Raw genomic sequence first — 18,101 nt, forward strand, 5'->3', positions numbered from 1 at the left:
TTTTCTTCTATGTGTTTGAACCTATAAAAATATTAGCTAAACTTGGTTCGTAGAAAAAAACTAATTAAACAACTTCTCATTTGATTTCTAAATGTTACATAAGTATTAAAGTAAGCTTATAAATTATTATTTTTAGTTTCCTTTAAATCTTCTTAAAATATATATATATATATATATATATATATATATATATGTATAAGTTAAATTCTTAGCTAGAATTATTCAAAAATAAATTAATTATTATATTTAATAATAGAATTTGGTCTTTAAAGCTTCTACCTTTGATTATAAACTAAAAACTTAATTAATATTTTTTTCTACTTCATACACTTGATGAAAATTTATTCTATATTTATAATTATAAATAAATAAAGTTATAAAATATATTTTATATTTTAAATCTAATTTAGTGAAATAAACTAAAATAGAGTAAATCAAAAATTTTGTATTTTATAAATGATATTTGAATATACTATTATAAATAAATAGGATTAAATAATAAATATTATTTTATTAATATCTATTTTTTACTATAGTAAGTTTTTAGTTATCAAAATATAAAAATAGATAAATCAAATGAATAATATAATAACTTAGGATTGTGTAGTAAAAAGAAGTATCAACTTTTTGAAGTTACAAAGTTTATAATTTTTTATAATAAATATAATTAGTGGATTTTAAAAATTAATAAAATAAATTTAAAATAAATAAAAAATACTTAATAAAAATTATCTTACAAGGACCAATCACAAGATAATAGAATAATGAAGATAGGATCTTGTAAGAATTAATTGCAAGTTACTCTGTATTATATCTCCTAGCTATAAATAATGAATGTTAGAAATAAGATTTTATCTTGAATGGGCTATATGATGGTCTTACTTATACTCATGCTTCTTTCTATATTATTTCTTGAATAGTTTATATTTAGATATTAAAATCAATAGATTACACATATAAGATTTTTATGTCTAAACAACAATTTAAATTAAAAAATTAGCTTATAAGAATGATATTTTTAATTTCTAAAGTATATATTAAATTAATAAAATTTTATTATAGAATAAATTTTATATTTACTAAAACTTTCAAATTATTTTTCTTCAAAGAAATAGTTTATATTTTAAGATCAATTTAACATACATATTTTTTATTTTTTAATATAAAGATATAATAGTGATTTAAATTTTAAAGCAAGAATATAAACTTACTTATTATAGTGATTTTACTACAATATAACATATGGAATTTGATAAAATTTACATGCTTAAAATTGGTATGAAAAGCTTTTGTACTTTTGATGTATTGTTAGACTTAGGTAGTGAAAAGAAATTCAATCCATTACTTTTGTAATATAATATAATATAATATCAACTTTAATCAAAACCAATAAATTATGCTATTTATTAATTCTTTATTTATTTAAAGATCTTATAGAATTCAAAAAATCTTAGTAAAAAATAATATAAAATAAATAAATAAGTAAAACAAACTTATTAATTGAGATTAGAAATTCTAATAAGCATCTATACAATTATAAGTTTTGAATGGATATATTAGCATATATATATATATATATATATATATAACTAATATATATTGGATTATAATTATTTACATAATAGAATAATATTATGATAAAAAAATCATATTTATGAATCTCATGTAATTTATAAAATCATGTAATAACAACAAGAATAGTTGATGTTAGTAAGATTAATAAAATTGATATCTTTAAAATTGCAATAATCTACAAACTTAAATAATTCTATAGAAGAAAAATCATGTGGCTTTGAGATTTATACATCTAAATCAAAGCAAGATAGTAAAACAATCAAGTGAAGAAAAGATTAAACAACTATGGATATGTTTGAATATAATATAATAGATAGTATAATATTTAAGTTGCTTTTGTGAAGATGGATGTGCAAAAATTGACCTTCAAATTGTAATATTTTTCAAGTAAACTCCTCTTAAAAGTATTGTCTACATATAAATTCTATGTGAAGTATTGTGATCTCATGTCCAATTCTATAGAAGCCTCATCTCAAATAAATAAATAAAAGTAATTTCTCAACCAATTAGAAGGCTTATTTACATCTCAAGTAATTTATTCTTATCTTTACTTGTTACATAGAAATATTCAAATGAGCAACTGGGGAGTAGTACTATTACATTGAATCTAAAAATATTTGCACTTACTCTGATCCTTCCAAAAACAGAGCCAAAATGTGGTTCTCTAGTAGAAGAATCTTAAACATTGAAAAGTTTTATCCATAAGTGAAAAGTAGAATTATTGTATATAAAGTTGTAACTTCTATAAAACCAATAAGGTATATGATTCATTTTTGATAACTTAAGTATTTTAGCATACATCCAGTAGGTATAAAAATGGATAAAAATACTCCCATATAAAGAAATAGAAATCAAAAGGATTCCAAGTGTTTCTACACAATTTGGCCCAAAAAAAAGTTATATAAATGTTTCAACTAAAGATTCTCTTTGATCCATTTTGGACATACAAGCCTACTTAATTCTAGTTGATGGTGGATTACAAAACCAAAAATCTAACTTTTACAAAACCATGATGTTTGGCACCTATGAATGCTATCAAGAAGAGTGTGGTACCTAATTATACTATTATTCCACCCCAATCAATCAACAACTGCTATCTATTGATGATTCTTGCATATCCATTCCAAGTACAATGAATTTTATTTATTGCTCACAACTTAACATCATTCTAACCAGCCCCCTACCTATTTCTGATCAATAAAATGTCAAACTTAGTTGCCCAACTAACGAAATTAGGTAGGCCTATATATTGGAAATAGGAGGTGGTCAACAATGGATCAGATACCTTAGATAAGGCGTTGTCATTAGCAAAGCTGCTTCCACTACATTCTTAAGCCTACTACCTAATGATTTCCTTCCTCATATGCTGCTGAGGATTTTACTCCTTACCACAAAGGCAACACAGTCACGACTCTCTCACTTCTGAAGCCAGTTGTCCTGCGTTTTCCACCTTTTGAGAAAGAACAGTTCACTGATTGCTGGCAGTTACAGTCGTTGAGATCAAGCTTGTGACAAGTCCATACTGGGTTGAAGTAATATATCCACACTGACCTGTACTAGAATCAAATTTGTTTGTTTGTTTGTGTTCGTGATTCTTTTTTTCTGTTTTTTGTAACGGCTCATTCATTGATCATGTCAATCGGTTTTTTCAGAGTAACCAAGTGTAGTTCCCACCAGCAACTTGGAGCAACGACCTCATTAGAATCCTACGACCACTGTTTTTACGTTATCTTCTCCTAGATCTTGAGTTTCCAGCAAGAAAGAATGCTGTAATTATAGTCTCACGGTCAAGTTCAGGATTACCATCTGCAATAGAATTCTTATTGCCTTCAACATGAGAATTGGATGTCGTAGATATGCGTTTGTGATCGTTTTGCTCTAGGGATTTCTACTTTGGCTTGGCACCGCATTGTCACTCGCATGTGACATTACGCCAACAGTGAATTGTCTTGCATTAATCGCAAAATTGTGTGGGCTCCCCTTTCTTTACCACGAACCACCTTTTCCATCTAAACATCAAACCATCTTGGAGTACGTTGCTGTCGACACCGCAAGGTCCAACGATTGGAGGTCATCAAGTTGGGCATGAAAAGGATGGCAATAGTACCCGAGATTCTAACCAACACACAGACTGTAGATTCCGGATTCAAATGAGTTGACTACCAGGGTTTTCGCCCATGTATACATCATTTATCTAACCCTGCAGTTTTGACGCTCTCAGCTTGAAACAAGGGCAAGGTATTCTTGAGCAAGGTATGACTTGAAGATCATCGAAACGTCGGTTCGGTGGAAATGGTGATGGTTCATTATCAAAAAGCGTACTTCTGCAAAAAGTGGGATTTGATGCACCCAAGAGTTTCTCAACCTTCAACGTGAGCTTTTGTTGGCAACTCTTGGCAACCACAAATCTCTTCACTGGATTCATCAAAGACCTCGTTGCACTACGTGGAGAAGCAAAGATTTGGCGTTCTTGCGGGAACTTCATTTTGCTGTATGTCTAGCCATGATGCACCAACTTCATTGGCTGAATTGTAGACAGTTTGCACAATTGCTCCATTAAACACTAGAGAATCCTTCATGTTTGTGATAGGGCGGATGGGCTTTCAAAGAATAGGTGAACCATGCCCAGACCACTTAGCTTACTTCCTCGGCAGCCTTCCTTCCAACTCACACCATTAATTTCCAATTCTCTCTATTATTTGAGTCCTATTTTATGTAAATTATCGTATAGTACATTGAAAGACCTTTGGTTTGGTATGCTTTGTTATTAATAGAAAATCAGGATTGAATTAATATTGCATATTGCAAAAAGGAGGAAATGTTAAGATAGCTTCTGTACACCATGACATAGTTGTTAACACCCAGAAAATTCATATAAACAACAAAATTGTGGAACATTTTAATTATGTCATTTCCTACTTCAAACAAATATCTAATTCTAAATTCTAGAAGTAGAATTATGTTAAAAATATCTGGTGTTGGATAACATTTCTCCTAAATAAATTAATCTTAAACTACAAAAGTATGAATTCTAAAGTAAAGTAACAAGTACATTGCAATAAACTATCATTTCTAAAAATATCCAATATACAAAAGACTGAAGTGTTGTAGTCCTTACTCAAAAAGATATGTTTGTGAACAATATAGACTCAATTCAATGCAAATATTTTTGACATAAAAACTTGGTGTGGTATCCACACAAAAGATAATCTTTGTGATACAAAATCCAATATTATGACAGAAAAATGTAAACTTTTATCTTGAGAAATGAAGAAATATGATTAAATAAAAACAATTAAAACGTGAATGACTAATAATATACTATAATTTGAATGAAATGGAAGAAATGAAGTTCAAAAGCTAAGGAAGTACTTTCTCATTGTACAAGGGACCTCAAAGCTGCAAAACGATATTGTGAAGCATGTCGAACAGTTGAGAGGTTCGCCTGGAAGGTAACTAGTCAGGGTGGCCGACGTGGGCCTCGCCGAAAATAAGATTCAGGAGCATGGAAACATAACACACGCACATGAACTCTCCTAGACAATTCAAGAGAATGCTAGAAATTAGATTCTATGATGGTCTTGCACCAACAATGCTAAAAACAATCATTTGAATACAGTAATAGTTTCATTTCACGCTGGACTGATACCAGCACACGTCACTGCATAACGGTCCATACAACGCAACAGGGTACTCGATTTCATGCGTGATCGTGTCAGTGCATGTGTAATGGCTCTCTTGAAAGAGAAAGAATGTTTTTCTTAAATTTCTAAACTATGCACAGTCCTAGCGTGAAAGTCATAGGCCCATAACTGATCATAGTCAATTGTCGTCTAAATGCCTCCTCACCTCGCTTGAACATTTCCAAGTAAACGTACATCAAAGTCCACTACTGAGTTAGAATATACCTACCAGGGATGTACAATCTAGCCTGACTGATGCTGAATCTCTTCGCAAGGTTGAAAATTGAGACAACTGGCGAGTGTCAGAATGAACAGTGGAAGGGAATTCGTATCAATATTTCGCTGCAACTCTGGTGTCGTCATGTAGAAACTAATATCCTTGGTAGAGTAGGAGTGGCTAGGAGACCCCCACCTGTCGCTCGAAGAACTTTTCCTCTCAGCTTCTGTTAAAGTCCAGTTTGCAGAAGACGTAATGAACTGACCCTGGAGCAAGTCCTTGAAGCTAATCTCGGTCCTACGAGAGAAGGCGTCCTCCGAACTGCTATTACTCACTTCAGGTGGTTGTTCTGATAAACGCTTGGCAAGCGATGATCTCCGCTTAAACTCTTCGAAGGCTGCCATGGAGCCTTTTGTAAACCCAACACACTTGAGTATCACCATATAGAGCTCCTGCGAAAGAACGACAGCTTTCACAACAACACCTACGCCTTCCACAGCTCCTTTGGCTTCGAGTATTCCCTTCCTTGCCACACTCATGACTCCCCAACGAAGGCTCCCAACTGGTTCCAAGACTCGGATAGCACTCTTGGTGAACTTGAACCCTTTCATGACAAGATTCCAGGATAATAGTTCAGCCTGATCCAACATACCTAGAGTTTTGCCAACCTCCTTGGAAATGCTTACTACGTTAGCAGCCCCTTCAGAAGCTTTCAAGCCTTTCACAATCACCTTAAAGCGCTGGCCAAGCATGTTCTGATTAGCCTTGATGGCCATTTCCGCACCCACCCCAATCGCCCCAGTCTTCCTGTTTTTGCATAACTTTGTTACTGTAGTAAGGCCTTTAGAGATTTTCACCCCTTTCAGTACAATCTTGACTGTGTTCATCCCAAGAACTACTCCATTGGCCCCAGCTCCAAGGACGAGCAAGTCACCGATTGGAGAACTGAAAGTCTGGAGGAATCCATTGGCAGCCTTTACACCTTGCACTACTCGGTCAGCAGTTTTGACAACAGTAATAATTTCTTTCATCTCATTTTTATAGTGTACTTTTCGAGATAGCCCCGTTATAGTGGTCATCACACCTTCAACTCCTAAGTTAAATTCTCTGAGAGATTTTTCAGTTAAGAATCTCAGTTCCTCTGAAGACCGGGTAGCAGCCTCGTACAGAGCGCTTTCTGAGAAATCTTCTACAACTTCCGCAATTAAATTCTTCTGTTCTCTGCAAACTCCCAAAGTGTCATTCTTGAAAGCTTTTGTGTGGCTTGACAGCTTGCTTTTACTTCTGGATGGCTTGCCTAAACCGTAGCCAGCCGTGTTTTTGTTTGGAATAAGACGAGCACTAACTGGATTTTTCGCTGAAAGGATTCGCCTGACAGAACGGCTGCCCGTGCTCGTACCCAAACCATCCTTCTTTGAAGATCCTTCAGCAGAATCAGTGATTAGCTTAAAAGTTTTGCTTGCATTTTTCAGCCCTTTGAGCAGAAGATATGTTAGCCCAAGACCCTTCCAACCATCCGTCAAAGAGATTGCTTCTGGATGAACCGGGTCATCAAATGATGGCAGCTTTGGATGAAAATCAATGAAGAAGTTTAGGGAATAATGAGAAGCTCCGAAGGTCCCCATTACGTTAGAATATAAGATGCGCAACCCTTAAAATCGAAAGTTGCACTCATGAGATCTTCCCCTAGTCGAGTATTTATCAACCTGCACAGCAACCAGAAAATGGCAATATACTGAACAGTCATCTTCACCGTCACCATCATCATCAGATAGACCAGAAACTTCCAGACCCAGAACCTAATCTTAAGACTTCACTTCACATACATCTTGAGCATTTTGATCACAAAAATCATGGAGCTTCTCAATTGTCAACAACAAAATAAGGATAGACGACAACTTAGCTCGTGTAATTTAATCAGCATCCTGACCTCTCCCAACCGTGAAAATTCAGCAACTAGTTTTATAGTAACCAAGGATTTTGTGATTAACATGACATCGCAAGAAAACCTCTGGCCAATTTCAGGACATCGCACAAAACTTCGTTCCGTTAAGCTAAATTGTAACAAGTGGTTCATAATTTTCGGATAATATCAATAAGCGCGCATTTTTAACATGACCTAATGAAAGCCACGACGTCGAAGTTCAAGAAGAGAAAAAAAATCTCAAACAAAAGAAAGAAAACGAGGAACGTATGTCTAAATACCTTCTTGTAGCCCGCCTATAAGGCACCAATAGTGTCTTCCTCTTCGACAATGTAGTTATCACGAATCAGGGAACCCTCCAGCGCTGGCCTGCTGTCAATGCTTGCTCGAGGCGGAATTTCGACAGACTTCCGACCCTTGAACTGTAAGAGATATGCCGTTGATGAAAGTGATGTTCCGTACCAGCAAACCATGATATCCTCCCCTTCTTTGCTCTTGACAAATGCCAAACAGCCGCAAATGAAAAAACTCTAAAAAAAAAGTGCAGATAAAAGCAGATATAAAATGAACTGAAGCTCACGGCAGATGTTAAGTTACTTGGAGTACTGTTACATTCAATGCAACAAACGCTGTGACGGCGAACTAATCCGCATCTGAGCACTACAATGCACGAGAGCGCTTGTGAAAAGGTAAACGGAAAACAAGAGCAGCAACCAGCCAAAGAGATTGAACTCGAAAGACGAAATTTATCTTGTGAAAAATCAGATTAAGAAAACCCTGGCCATTATCACGACATGAAAAACGAAACATAGAAGGACAATACATTCTCTATAAGCCCTCAACTGTGCAAGAATGAACAATCGAAACTTCAGAAGCTCACGCGATTCGGGAAGACACCCCGAACAGCAAAAGATAAACTCGGCAGGCCATAGCTGGCAAAACCACTCTCAAACCGAGGCTTTCCAGCAACGCAGGGCCCGGCCACTTGCATAAGGGCACACCGAAAACATCAAACTGTAACAAATTTAGAAAGCTCCCAATTCCCCAAAACGCACGAAACGCTAGACCCGCCGAAAGGAACACAAACTCCCGGAACTGGAAAGACCGAATCGAATCAGAACCTCAACGCAACGACAGACGCGAATTGCGCAACAAATGAGAAGAAAAATTGCGAGGCCAAAGGGCCTAATTTAGAACCTAACAGTGAGAAAACAACGGCAACGCACACACGCGAAATCGTGCGAGGCTAAGACTGAGGCAACCTAGGAGAACCCCCCCCCCCTTCCCGTGAAATCGACGTCGCCTCGGCCCAACGAAAAACAGCAGATCTCGTCCATCATGGTTGAACCCCATACCTTCATCCATCCATTGGATGGATTGTTGTAGAACGAATGAGGCGGATGGATGTATGGGTTGGAATTGTCCCAATCACGGGATCTCACCCACACATCCCAGAGTTTATTACCACACTATTTCCTAGCGTTGGATTAATACTTCACCCATGTTGGTTTTGAAGCTTATTAATATTTCGTTGGTATCGTCAACTTTAGCTGCCATTTGGCTATTTCTCGCCCACATAATTGGGGCTGTTTGAATAGAGAATTCAAGTTAGTCTATCGTGAGCCCTCAAGCCTCACCCCCTTTGGATGTGGTCCCTCTCTCATCCAAAAGTAATGGAGTTTAACTCCGTCGCTGATTCTGTCCATCCATTCAGTGCATTCTTAAAAACCAAAAATGAAGTAACCTAACACAGTGTGCCACTTGGCAAGATATTACTCGTTCAGAAAACTCTCACAGGGACTACGCCCTGGGGTCGTTCGACTGTCATATTGGCCCATCCTTTTCCGACCAGCGGTCGCTGTCGCATCAACCGATGTGGCCGTGTCTCGTCCACTGGATGCTGCCTTCGTCATCTCGTGTTCTCATCAGCCACATGCGACAAGGGATTCAGCTGTTGCAGATGCATCGACTTTGAGCGGAGCGATGTTTATTTATTAATCTGAGTGCAATTCTGGGTTTTTCTGTGATCGTGGTCGTACTTGTGTGAGCAGAAATTTCTCTGTGAACTTGGAATGTGACGATGGATTTGGTGGAATTCGTCTCCTCGGGATCTGAGCGACGTGGTTGCAGGATGTTAATGTGTAGTCATTTGAATCAAGAGCTTTGGAAAACCTCCAATATGCTGCAGATCAGGGATTTGGGTAGAGAAAATCTCTCCCTAAAAAAATATGTAGCACAATCTCTCTAGAGAATTTGGGCCACAATGACCTCAAAGCATGAGGAAGAGTATGGTCTTAGAGGCAAGTTCAAACTTGTTCATTTAGGGTTACATTGTGAGAGATAGAAGGCGCAGCTTTCTAATTCTGTATAATAATATTCTCTACTTCTTTTGTTCCACAAGATGCAGTTATGTTTTTGTCACAATCAAGAGGCATGGAAAATAATAGGGTAGGAAATAGATTCCCATTCTTTAATAAGAAAGGTAGTTATATTCCCAAGTAATCACATATTGGTGTCATCTACAACTCTCTTAAAATTTTAGAAATTTATTCTTTGCTTCAACATTCTTGTTTAAGTGAGCTATCGCTCTCTGACTGATGCAATCTAATTTTGTTTGATTCTTCTTGTATTTTTATTTTTTATTTTTTAAAAGGGATCATGATTTAAATAAAATGTTTTGAAATGAATCTCAACAAATAAAATTTTGAATGACAATTATAAGTGTAGTATCTAACTTATTTTAATTATTCTTTGTAAATTACTTACTATCATTATAATTGTATCACTACACTTACAATTGATATTAGGAGAAAGTTACTTTCTCCTAATATCAAGATCTATCAATATTGCAACAAGTTAGATTATCATAAGTTTAGATTCATTATTACTTGAAAACACATCAATCTAAGTAAATTAATTGTAGTGACCAAAATCAACAAAGTTCTAATGTAATTTTTATACTTTTTTCATAAAACTATATAATACAATTAATATAAAGTAAACAAAATAAAATACTAATACATCACATTAAAGTAAGTAAAAGACTAGAATTTAAAATAGAAAAAGTCTTGAAATTAAAGTGATTTTAAACTAAGCTGGAATATCTATTGCACTTGTGATAAAATATTATTAATGAAGGTACATGAAATCCATTTAAAAATCTTACAAATCCATACACAAATGTGGATTGAAGTAAAATCAATCCAGAATAAAATTCCTTAAATCAAAAACAAAATATATTATATTAAGATAAAAAATTACATAAAAAATTTAAAAATAAATTCATATTGATTCTTCAAAAGAAAATAGTGTAAAAATAATATCTAAAAAATATCTACAAACAAAATGAATTCAAAATAAGTTAAATAAATAATATCTTTAAAAAATGTTAAAGAAGCTCTTACATAAGAATTAAATTTATTGATTTTAATATACATATGTATGTGTGTGTGTGAAAACTTCTTTTAAAATTTTTTAGTTTTAGAAAGTCACTTTAGAAGCAACTAATAATTTTGATGCTTAACCAGCAAGTCTTGTGGTCTTTCAAAAGTTTTTACATGATATTCTTGTTTTATAATATACAAATTTTGGCAAAGCTAATGCCATTCTTGATATTTTCAGTGTTTTTTTAAATACCTTTATTAATTCAAAACTCTCTAATTTTTTTTTTTTTTTTCATTGTCTTATTCTATTTTAAATATTTTCATATATTTTTATAACTATTTATAATTCTTCAGTTATTCATCAATATATTGATTCCAAAAATAAGATCTATGTTCGTCATATTTAATATTCCTTCATTCTTTAATTCTATAAACAAATCAGAAATATATTTTAATTTAAACCTCATTAATTTGTTTAAATATTTTTTAAAAAATATAAATTTTAATTAAAATATTTAGTAGTATGTGAATTTATAAACATAACTAGCAAAAAATATCTTTTGTTACTTGTATCATATAGAAATGAAAAAATTTCTACATAAAAATGTTTAATTTTCATAATTTTATAATTTTATAATAACATTTAAGATTTTTTTATTATCAATAAAGTATATAAGAATATTTAAAATTTGTTCATTATCAAAAAATAGAAACAAAAACTTAAATTAATTATACATCAAATAGTAATAAAAGTATATGAAAGTTTGTTGTATATGTATGTATATATATGTATAGGAAAATGATAAAGCAACCCAAATTTTTACTAAATTAATCTACATGTGTTAAGCCATCATTGTATCCTTTCAACCTCTTGCCTCCATCCTTAACAATGGCTAGGAATGGGGAACAACTAAGAACAAGGATGGGAGCTACAAAGGTGTAATGATAGTCAAGATAGAGTAAGTCGCTTTAGTAAAAATTTGGGTCGTTTTATCCTTTATATATAACATATTTGTATATATAAACAAAAAAATTATATCATGGATAGTGTTTTTATTTGCAATAAATAAAATATAAAAAGTTACAGAGACTAATAAGGTTGTAAACAAATTGCTATCATATTTTAATATGTTTTTATTAAAATTACATTTATATCAATTATACGTCCTCCAAAAAATCATATTTTAATTAATGATTTATTTCAAATTTTTAAAATTTATAAAATAATACTTAAATATATTATCATATAAAAATAATATCAATGATATTATATAAGAATAAAATTATTTATAAAATTATTTAAATTATATAAGAAATATCTATATTAATTAAATTTAAAATATAATTAAATAGAAGTTAATTTATTAAAATTTATCTCATTGCACAAATATTGAAAAGACTTCTTATACATAGAATACATATACTTACATATTTATATATAGTTGTATATATATGTATATCTTTGGTGTACCATGTAATTATATAGATTTCTCTTAAAGGTTGTTATCAAAATTAAAATATAATATTGAGAAATTAACTATACTTATTAATATTTTTAAAAATCTATAAAAATTAAATATATATTTTAAAAAATAAGTTTAAAAAAATTATTATTTTTTATTGTTATTTTAATTATTATTATATACTATTAGCATTGTCATTAAGATTTCTTTAAAATGTATGTTTTGAAGACATGTCTCTAAACTTGACCTTGACATAAATATTTTCCAATGATTTATTATGCACACAAGAGAAGGCGAGGGATTAAATTTGGACAAATATTTCACTTTTTATTTATTTTTCACTCTATCTTTAAACTTAGAGACAACAAACATAGATATTGAAAAAAAAATTCTATACTTTGGAAGAAGGGTTTAAGCTAAAATGACTTTCCACTTGGCAAAAGATGCAATTTGTAAGAATTATAGTCTTTAATCTGAGCCTAGGTGGCACCATTGGCATTTATTTTTCTTGTGCATTAATTTATCAAATCACATTACAAAATCCCTTGGCCTTCTTTATTTTGGACTTCTCTCATCACCCTCAGACACCCTAAACTATTAAATTAAACAAGTACGTTGAAAAATTTCAAATTTTTCTAAATTCTTTACTTGTAGAAACATCGATTTCAAATATTCATCTATCCAAATAATTATTTTAGAAGTTGATTAGTGACCCTAAACCGCATATTTGTTCTCTCCATGGCCGGTCACGCTCATGTATTTCTCATCCACGAAAGTCATCCATGAAACCCAAGCACGAAGGCTTATCTCTCATTCATCCAGTAGACCACTTGTCGCGGAGCTTGAATGCTCTTGGGGAAACCGATCTCGCTCCGTCCTCCCGCTGCGTCGATTCCTTTCAGGGGTGCAATTGTGAGTGTGATTTAGCTGCGAGAACATTGATTCATGTTCTGCAAGCATCTTGGTTCACAGCTCCGCTCTTACGCGTTAGTGGGTTTATGGAGAACCGAAGGATCAGTCTGTTTTGTGTTTTCTAGGATCTCGTGCTAGGTTGCGAGGTCTAGGAGGTGTGGATTGTGGAGAGAGGGGTTTTGGTTGGTTTACTGTAGTGATTTTTATTCTCAATCTGGAGTTTCGAATCGTGACGAGAAAATTTGGGAGCCGGAAGGATTGTAAAGGTGGGTACTGAATTAGGTCTGGAGCACCGGGTCGTGCGTGAAAGGATGTGGAGGTGAGAGCTAGCGAAAAAGAAGAAGCGAGAGCAAGAACGATGATGAACCACGGAGGTGATGGACCCGCTGCGACAAACCTGCGTCGGGATCCTTTCAAAACTTCAGGTACAGTTCCATCTGATCTCCGACCTCTTTCGGATTTAATTCTCCTCAAGTGCGCTGCGGATTGTCTGAGGATTGTCGATTACTAATGTGATGATTGGATGAGGATCTCAGTTTTCTTTTTGAGTCATATGAGTCTTCTTTGGGTGTACTGGAATGAGACACAGATAATCGAGTGATGCTGAATTATTCTTTGGTTGCCAGCTTTGAATGTTGATTTTTTGACATGGTGTGAATGGGTGTTTTTGTGCAGTGGGGAAAGGCGCTGGACAGAGGAGACGACAAGCAGCTATCACTATTGGGAAGGATCGACGGGATTCTGTCGTGCGGGCGAAGCGGCTGAGGAGAGCAGACCCTGCAGATCATGGGGATGGTGATGCCATGCAGCTTGCTGCAGTTGCCGCAGATGACGACGTTGCTTACAAACTCCTTGAAGACAGCACTGCTGCTGCTGTCCTCAACCTCAAAAACATGTATCTCCCAGATTTTAACCCGAGTTCCCATCAAACAATTTTTTTTGTTAGGTCTGTAAGCTGGTGTTATTGTTGCAATTCAGTAATTACCGAAAATGGAGAAGCAAAGGTAAAGTGTTGAGTCTATTACAGTCTCTATGTATCTTTCGCATGTCATAGCAGACAGAGAATTTAGTTGAGTGATTTGGGATTTTGGAGGTCTGAAAATCTCTGTGAGTTCTGTGAAGGGATCCTATTGTCCTTGTTCAAATTGAGTGACAACCTTTGTTGTGGCTTCATGAAGAGGTAAAAAAGCAACTCCAAAGAAAGTGGAGGCTTTGCAGACTCTGAGGCGGCTACTGTCGTGCTCGGCATATCCACCTGTTCATGTTGCTGTGCAAGCTGGTGTAGTGCCTCTCCTTGTTGATTGTCTGGGTTTCGGTGCATCTGAGGACCAGGTAAAGCTCCGAACTCGTACCATAGTAATGTTGTAATAATTACCTGAAGTTAATCGTCTTTAGTGTACACTTGCTTGTTCGCTTCTGCCAAAGTGATGATGTCAGTAATGCTTTTAATTGCACGTAATGTTTAAATTTCGATTTGATTGTTTGTGGTATGTTTGGCAGCTATTTGAGGCAGCATGGTGTTTGACAAACATTGCTTCTGGAGATCCCGAACAAACACGTGCTGTGGAGCCAGCTTTGCCTCTTCTTATCCTTCACCTTGGAGGTCAGAGTCTGCTCTTATGAAGTGTTGTGCGATGCATACTGCGTTCAAAATACTGGAATTGAATTGAGAAATTCTAATAAACATTTTGGCATTAGTTTTATCTGCAATCCCTCGATGTTGTGAATAGGAAGGGCATTTGCTCACGAAGAATTCCAGGTTCTACAAATTAGAACAGCTTGAATTTGTTTTTTTAAACACTTATTTTTTTTCGTGTGGACATGATACATGATAACAATTCCTTGGCAAGCTTCTCGGTTGTTTATCTTGCAGTATAATGTTCTTTAATTATAGAGCATCAGTGATCTGACAACTGGTTTTGTATTGTTCCAAGGATTTGGAATAGTTGGGTTTACAATGGTAACGGCTTAAGAGAGTGGGTGTTAAAGTTTGTACTGTGTGGGTTTTTTGAGGACAGAGAAGAATCCAGCCCGAGTGGTAGAGCAGTGTGCTTGGGCATTAGGAAATGTAGCCGGCGAAGCGGAAGATCTACGCGATTGGTTACTACGACAAGGCGCCCTTTCAGCGCTAGCTCGGAATCTCTCCTCCCCCATTATCACTCTGGTTCGCACAGCTGCCTGGGCTTTATCTAATCTTATTAAGGTAATTTTCTTTTATAATACACCCATTGTGCTTTGTAGCGAAGGACAGACGTTTAGTGTGCTTATGGTTGTCGTTGTGCTTTAAGGTTTCAATCCTCGTCCCTCTCAAGAAAATCGTCTGCTGAGATCATGGATAATGATTATTTCATTCATGCCTCCATCATTGCTGGATACATTGTGGGTTCATGGTCGTGGTCTTCTTGCAGGGACCCAACTCCAGAGCAGCGACAGAGCTCATGAAGATGGACGGTATTGTTGACACTCTTGTTCGACTCGTATCAAATGGGTATTTTTCTTCGACGTTATGTAGTTTATTATGCTCTCACATTGCTCGTTCGAAGTCTGTCTTCTTTCCGACTTTATTGCGAGGAGTAGTCTGCAATACTGCAGATTCATCCATCAGATTTGGTTATTATAGTTGCCATCATCTCGCGTCTCATTGCATTTGTGCATCTTGTCGTTCAGTGAATAAACAGTCATTGATGTGATGAACACGTCTTGGTCTTGTGTTGTGATTAAAGACATCAAGATTTTAGCAGGACTAATTTTCCAAAGCACGAGACCGGCATAAGTTCCTATTAGTATCCGCCCTATTCCTTGTGTTATCCATAACTCGGGTGATGTTATTATATATCGTCCAGGGATGACGAATTGGTTGTAGAAGTTGCGTGGGTTTTGGTCTATGTGACATCTATGTCAGATCTACATTCAAGCCAACTCATCCATGCTGGTCTTCTCCCGCCCCTTGTGGCTCGCCTGGCCGTATCCCACCATCAACCGTTACTCACACCGGTACATCGTCTCTAACCCCAAGTTTTAGTTCTGTGACTGTCTAGTTGTATTTTGGTCAGTTTTGTTTTCACTGCTCGATTGATTGTTTGTCCTCTCTTTGTTTGTAAAGATGTGCCTTATACCAACGTATCTATTGGTCTTATTATGGTTGTGTCTGAGATGGATCTTTGGAATCGATATGTGAAGGTTCTACGAACCATCGGTAACATTGTAGCCAGTGACAATTCGAAGTGCGATGCTGTGTTAGCCGCTGGCCAGTCTCTTCCAGGTAAGTCTTCCAGGCGTATGTCGCAATACCCAGTTTATGACTTTCTTACGTCTTCGAACCTAGCAACAGAATTTTAGCATAAGATCCTCCCACCTTTTTGTTCACCCTTCAACGCAGTTTGTCTTTTTGTTATTAAATTTTTGCTGCGTCTCCATCATTATCAAGCCATGATAGTATCTGTGATGACCGAGGATGTATTAGCTGAAGTATGCCTTGGAACAGGTGGGATCAATGGTGCCCTAGCAAGAATCTTGGAGACTGAGCATCGCACTCTACAAAAGGTGCATTTTCATTCTTTGCGATCTCATCTTATCTTGAGAACTGAATATTCTTTGTTATCATTTTAGGCACATTCTTTTTATAGCACATATATGGCTTCTTCACTTGATGTCCAAGTGGTTTTAACAATCTTTTTACTAGTTGATCGTGTTTACTTATGCAAGTGAAGAGTGGAAGCTGGAACAGAGTAAGGACACAATACCAATATGTCGTAATGGTAACAATGTAGTTCATACAGCTAGACTTATCTGGATCTGGTATTCTTCTGATTTGGCTACAGGAAGCCGCTTGGGTAGTATCTAACTTGGCGGCAGGCTCCATCTTGCACAAACGAGCAGTGTTCAATGGAGGGGCTGTTTCTCCACTTCTATATCTTCTTGCTACGTCAACATTTGACGTTAGGAAAGAGGCAGCTTATGCGTTGGGGAACTTATGTGTGGCTCCGCGTGATCAAGGAGAAGAAGGGAAACCTATTCTGGAGCATTTGAATGTTTTGGTGGACCGAGGCTGCCTCATGGGCTTCATAGCTCTTGTAAAATCTCCCGATCTAGAATCTGCTAGACTGGGGTTGCAGTTCCTAGAGCTGGTAATGAAAATACATTACCTAATGATGCCATGTCTTCAAATAACCAAGCCATCACTTTACCAGCAAAGGTTCTTTGGAAGAGTTTCATTTCGTGGGCTTTGTTGTGCAGGTTATGCGAGCACTACCTGATGGGAAAGGGCCAAAGCTTGTTGAGAAATTGGATGGCATTGCAGCTATGGAGGAGCTTCAATTTCATGCTAACGAAGAACTGCGAATTATGTCAAATATGTTGATTGATCAGTACTTCGGTGAAGACTACGGCTTAGAGGAGGAGTTTGTGTCAGGTGATGCAAGAACCCAGTATGGCCCAGAGTATCCTCCTTGGCGGAGGGGAGGATTGGCTGCTTAAACGAGGGAAGTGTTTACTCGAGGTGTTCTTGGCGATATTTGTACAGTAATTTTAAAGTAATAAAAGCACATTTGCAGGTATCCTGAGTTCCTTATTTAAGAATAGTTGTAGATCAGGTTGTGAGTGTGTCGCAAGGTTCAGGTGTGTTTTTAAAAGATGATTTCTTTTGTCAAATCTTAGTTCATCCTCCCTCAAATCACAGTAATAGCTCTTGAATCTAAGCAGGTGTATTCTGCACAATGCTTCATTTAATTGGATATTTCTCTCAACCCAGATTTGTTCACGGCTGCCCTTATTCTCTCAGTATGGTCGGAGTGCCCTGCACGTGTCATAAACGGAGGCTTCATATCTCACACTGAAACTGAAAGTTTTAGGATATGCAGATATTGTTCAATCCAAAGGTTCCACCTCCAGAATCTACTAACTAGTTCAAATATAACTGGCATATTTACTAAGCCTCACCACGAT

At 35.4% G+C, this 18,101-nt stretch overlaps 2 protein-coding genes across 2 annotated transcripts; one reads left to right on the plus strand and one right to left on the minus strand.

The window, feature by feature from the left end:
* Positions 1-5,168: 5,168 nt before the first annotated feature.
* On the minus strand, positions 5,169-8,651 carry LOC112295460 (uncharacterized). Its single transcript, XM_024547109.3, has 2 exons — positions 7,681-8,651; positions 5,169-7,181 (listed from the first exon to the last, which is right to left on the minus strand). The coding sequence occupies exon 2, from the start codon at positions 7,098-7,100 to the stop codon at positions 5,502-5,504; it is 1,599 nt and encodes a 532-aa protein (XP_024402877.1). The 5' UTR covers positions 7,101-7,181; positions 7,681-8,651; the 3' UTR covers positions 5,169-5,501.
* Positions 8,652-13,078: 4,427 nt separating this feature from the next.
* LOC112295251 (importin subunit alpha-9) lies at positions 13,079-17,713 on the plus strand. The gene is made up of 11 exons (XM_024546549.3): positions 13,079-13,582; positions 13,833-14,052; positions 14,336-14,489; positions 14,658-14,760; positions 15,176-15,360; positions 15,566-15,645; positions 16,001-16,151; positions 16,338-16,419; positions 16,642-16,700; positions 16,979-17,284; positions 17,394-17,713. Exons 1-11 carry the CDS (start codon positions 13,516-13,518, stop codon positions 17,631-17,633), a joined length of 1,647 nt encoding a protein of 548 aa, XP_024402317.1. The 5' UTR covers positions 13,079-13,515; the 3' UTR covers positions 17,634-17,713.
* Positions 17,714-18,101: the final 388 nt, after the last annotated feature.

This window comes from Physcomitrium patens, chromosome 18 (assembly GCF_059467195.1).
Source record: "Physcomitrium patens ecotype Gransden chromosome 18, ASM5946719v1, whole genome shotgun sequence".
Classification (NCBI taxonomy): domain Eukaryota; kingdom Viridiplantae; phylum Streptophyta; class Bryopsida; order Funariales; family Funariaceae; genus Physcomitrium; species Physcomitrium patens.